This window comes from Centroberyx gerrardi, chromosome 11 (assembly GCF_048128805.1).
Source record: "Centroberyx gerrardi isolate f3 chromosome 11, fCenGer3.hap1.cur.20231027, whole genome shotgun sequence".
NCBI classification, from domain to species: Eukaryota; Metazoa; Chordata; class Actinopteri; order Beryciformes; family Berycidae; genus Centroberyx; species Centroberyx gerrardi.
This window is the reverse complement of record NC_136007.1, coordinates 29,525,520-29,531,019: the sequence shown is the minus strand read 5'-3', so window position 1 is coordinate 29,531,019 and position 5,500 is coordinate 29,525,520. Positions and strand designations below refer to the sequence as shown.

The window sequence follows — 5,500 nt, the reverse complement described above, 5'->3', positions numbered from 1 at the left end:
ACATATAATTGCATGTTCCAGCTGTGATACATAACGTCTCTTTAAAACAGCAGCCCTGTCTCCATAGCGCCATGAGCAGATCCTCCCATTGGCCAATCGGAAAATGATAACAAACCTTTCGTGATGAGGAAGTGCGCGCTCATTGGATAGCCTCTATATGACGTGAGGGGTGCCACGGAGAGGAGCGTTACTGATTGGTTGCACGCTTGCCTTTAGTTTGGGGTCATATCCCTCCTCAACTGTTCCAGGATACACGCATCTGCACAAGGTAGAGTGATACTAAATATTACAGATATACAGTAAATATTACAGATATGACAGCTACTCTCTAATATCTACTCTCAAATGCAGCCTTTGGTATCTTTTAATGTAACAAATTCAACATTTTCAGCCTATGAAAAGAAGTTGTTACACTTTACTTAACGGGGCGGTCATGTAATAACAGTTAGACAGTTAGCTAAAAGGGACAGCTCTATCAGCTCGTAAGTCACCATATTTTCTGTTTGCTTTGACGGAATATTTAAGTGTAATTCTGGACTGTAGACACGTTTGGCCCAAGTCACCAAATTCATTGACGTTACATTTTGGCAGCTTGACATTTTCCGTATATATGCAGACATAGCTTTCACCTGGTCAGTCTGTAGGAAGACTTTCTGTATTCTATATTTGTTTCTATGTCTGTGGCATGGGTAAATACAATGAGCTCCATATGCTTTTGTACAGTGGTTGATGTTTCGGCTCCATGTGAAAGTGCAGCCTGTCTTTTTTTATTTTTTTTATTTGCATTGACCTTTAGCCTTTATATTGAATGAACAGCCAAGACATAATGTTAAACAAAGCTCCACAAATGTTTAGAGGAGGTGTCACATCTCATGTTGTTGAAAAAGAAATTAACTCTGGATAAAAAGAGTGCAGCATTGTAAATGTTATGCTAATGCTTCATTTTCAAGGTATTTTGAGTACTTACACTTTAACACCTACCAAACAATAAAAGCAAAATTAAATGCACATAACAACATTGTGTGGCAAAATTGATTACCATGATTGAGCTTTATAGCACAAGAATGTAATATGGTTGCTCTTAATGAAAGGTGCTTGTGCTCGTGCACTGAACTTGGGTCATGTTTCTGGAACTATGTTTTATTAAAGGTTGGTCCGTAAGTGGACACAAGCAGGAGTGGTAGAACTTAACAGTTGCTGAAAACCGATTCCCATAGAGAATTAATGTCACTTTAACAGTGAAAGGCCTACTTTTTGCTGTTAAGCCAGTTAGGAGCAAGTGGCTTTTGGGTGTAATTTGCATGTCATTACCATAATAGTCAAGTAGTTATGTGAAGTTAATTACTTGACACGTCAAAACTCTTCTCCGACATGACATTGTTTTAGTCAATATGCAGGGTGTTTATGTGAAAACAGGCTACATCAACAGCATGTCACTACAAAGCATATTAAAAAGTACATAAATTAAGGATGTTGCCTTCTATCATCTGTGCCGACAATGTTGAAATGTCACATTGTGAATTTATTTCTCTCTCTGTTGTATATTTTACAGATTCAACCATGGATCTTGTGCTGAATGTGGCTGACTATTACTTCCTCACCCCGTATGTGTACCCTGCATCGTGGCCTGAGGATGGGGCACTGCGCCAGATTATCAGCTTGCTGGTAGTGACAAACCTAGGGGCTGCGGTCCTTTACCTGGGCCTGGGTGCAATCAGCTACTACTTCATCTTCGACCACAATCTTATGAAACACCCACACTTTTTAGAGGTATAATGCCTGCATTCTTGTTTTATGATTGGTGTAGTTAGAGTATGAAAATCAAAATGAAGGCTTGCACACTATGGCACAAATAAACTGAATGTTATATGCCATGCCATATATATATGCCATGTTATATGCAAAAGTGAATAGTGTGATAGGGTGTATTTGTTTCCAAATGTAGGTTACTGTGACACAGTAAACTGTCTTGTCTTTAGCCCTAATCTCTACTCCAAAACACTCTGAGTTGTAGCTTGAGAAGAGTCAGCTCAGTTAACCTGAACAGAATGTTAGCTAGCTAACTAGCCACCAGGCTAATATAGCAAAGCAACTGATGTTAATGTCAACATGCAACTGCTTCTACACATTAGCTACACATCAGATATGTGTAGAACACAGACAGTGCAGACAGTGATAGTTAGCTGACCAGATACTGTGGTTAGCTAGCAAAGAAGCTGACACCTAAAATCAGTCAGATTTATCAGTGGAGAAATGTTGAGTTCCCAATAAAAAACAACACAGAAATTAAGTTGTATGTTTAGACACTTGTTGCCCAAGAGCTGTGGGCCTCCAATATGGCTGCCAGGGGGTGCAGAACATCACCTAAAAGCCTTCTATATATTGTCTATATCTGGATTCCTGATTTGTTTTTGTTTTTCTTGCTTTTCAGAATCAGGTACAGAGAGAGATCAAATATGCAATGACCTCTTTACCCTGGATCAGCATTCCCACAGTGGCCTTGTTTTTTGCTGAGGTCAGGGGATACAGCAAACTCTATGACAATGTCTACGAATCCCCCATGGGTAAGGGAAGCTTGTCCTCACCAGCACTCAGTTGTTCTGTAATCTTGAGGTTTCTGTACATTTGTCAATCGAACTAACTTGGTACGGTTAACCTGCACAAAAACTACTATCTGGGAAGTCCTAGGATACAAAAATATTTGTATGCATGAGTAATGGTGGAGTAAATAACCAGTCAACAATGTGACAGAGTTGACGTGTTGCCATTTAAACTTTGATATGGTTTGGATGTAGCATGTTGAAATTGAAATTGTTGAAAGTGTTGTGAATGTTGTATGCTGAATGTATGTTGCATAATTAGCACATGGTAGATACTGCTGAATTCAGCATGCTGAGTCATTGAGTATAGTTGTCAAACACGGCTTGTGTGTTTGCAGGTTGGCCAGGCGTCTTTCTGAGTATGGTTTCCTTCCTGCTTTTTACCGACATGTGCATCTATTGGATCCATCGGTTCCTACATCATAAGCTTATTTACAAGGTGAGCATAATCGTTGTTCATTATTTCAACTCTTTAGGTTTGGTTTTGCGGCTGAGTAAAAGTGCTACGTGTGCTATTTTAACATCAGTAAATCAATGCTACATCAATTTAGATTAGTATAATATACAGTAAACAAACACGATCATCATTGAGAAGATTGGCAGCATCTACACTGCATTTTACATTGAGTGCCACCAGGTTGGATTTGTCAGCAAGTGTTGGGATGCTTTGCAGCACAAAGGCAGATTGCTTTACAGCACAAAACGGGAAGAGTGCGCTGTTCTTCCAGCACAAACAGAGCTAAAGCTTTCAGAGTTTTGCCGTGGAAATACAGCTTCCAACATGTTTATCCTCTTCAGTAAGAAATTGTTTCCTGACAATGCTGCTCTCTTGTCCCCATCAGCTGTTTCACAAACCACACCACATTTGGAAGATCCCCTCTCCCTTTGCCAGTCACGCCTTCCACCCAGTGGACGGCTTCATGCAGGGACTGCCGTACCATATCTACCCCTTCCTCTTCCCCCTCCACAAGGTGCTCTACCTGGCCCTGTATGTTTTTGTGAACATCTGGACCATCTCCATCCACGACGGTGACTACCGCGTCCCCGGCGCTCTGACGGAAGTGATCAACGGCTCGGCCCACCACACCGACCACCACCTCTTCTTCGATTATAATTACGGCCAGTACTTCACACTGTGGGACCGCCTGGGAGGCTCCTACAGGCACCCCTCGGCTCTAATGGGGAAGGGTCCCCACGATCTGATCCGGAAACTTGCAGCAGAGGGGAAGTTAAGCAACGGCAGGGTTAAGGCTAAAGGGCAAATGACTGGACACGCTAATGGAGGAATCGCAAAGAAGGAGGAGTAGCTGTAGGTTAAATGATACAATGAGCCAGGTGTGATTACTATTTTTAAGATCTCACCCTTCTACATAACCAATCGAAGGAGTATGTAAAGACAATGCACTGCACCCATACTCAGCTGGAAATTAATTTCCTCGACTTGCCAAACATGTTTGAGCCATTGTGAGATTTAACTGCTAAGGGATAAGGTGTAGGGAAGATGGCGGCCCCTGGATCGACACTGTTGGAGGGAAGGCTTGGGATTCCCATATGTTCTCTGACCTAGCAATCATGCTGATAGCCACAGAGAACATTGGCATCTGAGACATCTCTGGTTTGAATTGGCCTGCCGCTGGTGTTATCCTCTCGCTGCTAGCAAACCAATGCTGGTAATTGAAGCAGGGAGTGATGAAGTGACTCTATTTGTAGACTCCACAGAAGAGTTGAGAGAAACAACAGAGCCAAGAGACTGCAGTGGCATCAAGAGGCAATTTCTGGAGCTATTGCACGGACAATGAATGAGAGTTCAACTTTCTGGTTAAGACCTGTTGGCAGTACATTGAGGTCATTCTCGTGTTAAAGCTCAAACAGTGTGATGAGTCTACAAAGCTGGTTTTCCATTCATTGTCAGTGGAGCAGCTCCAGAAAAATGGTTCTTGGTTCTTTGCTTCAGAGTTCTGGGAGAGTTGTTCATGTTCACAAATATTGATTAAGCTGTACAAGGTCATTAGAATGACAAGATCATTATGACAAGGTAATCAAACCTTGTGGTACCAGTGTATTTTCAGTGATAGCTGTGACTTCCCTCCTTCCATTACATTACATTAACTTCAGGCTCTATTTTCACACTTTTGCTTTATACAGTGATTATACAGTGAATGGATCAACATAGTCCTATTCTAGAGGAAGGCTAGTTAATGTATGAGCACATTTTGTGGTTGCATGTTCTCCACAGTGCACTACTCATGTCTTCTCTCTTGAACTATTCAGCTGATTGCTTTATTATCACTATATGAACGTTTTCATAGGTCTTAATTGTTGATACAATACAGAGTAGAACTGTTTTTGTCCATTGTGTGATTTGATACTGACTTGATATCTGTCAATTCAAGGGGATATTTCTAGCTAAACTGAAGACATACCTTTTATAGATAAACAACAATAATAAAAACCTACAATGAACTCCAACGTATTTTGACTGAGAAATTTGTTGTTTTAGCTGTTCTCTGAAATTAACATTGTCTTTAAGCTTCACTATCTCAAGCTTGGTTCAGTATGGTACAAAATTTAAATAACTAGTATTAGCATGGTTCCAGACTCCTGAATCGCGTCCCGCCCATTCTTCAGATTTTGTGTCAGTCACTAGTGATTGGTTCGGGGAAAATCAACCCCCGAAACAGAAAACTGCTAACAAGGAGGCAATCTCAGGCTGAATAATGGAGTGGTAAGGAAATGGCCATTCAGTCTGAATATCAGGCTAAACTAATATAGTTTCTTAGAGAAAAATTATAACCACCCCAGGACTAAACAAGGGATTAAATAACACCTCCAAGGAGGCATATTCAACTTCAAGTAGTTTAGCTCAGTGGAATATGGAAAGAGATTAGTGCCAACAGAGA

General features: G+C 41.0%; 1 protein-coding gene across 1 annotated transcript; it reads left to right on the top strand.

The window, feature by feature from the left end:
* The first annotated feature begins 250 nt into the window (after positions 1–250).
* On the top strand, positions 251–5,050 carry sc5d (sterol-C5-desaturase). The gene is made up of 5 exons (XM_071911354.2): positions 251–268; positions 1,553–1,770; positions 2,432–2,564; positions 2,939–3,039; positions 3,443–5,050. The coding sequence occupies exons 2-5, from the start codon at positions 1,561–1,563 to the stop codon at positions 3,905–3,907; spliced, it is 909 nt and encodes a 302-aa protein (XP_071767455.1). The 5' UTR covers positions 251–268; positions 1,553–1,560; the 3' UTR covers positions 3,908–5,050.
* Positions 5,051–5,500: the final 450 nt, after the last annotated feature.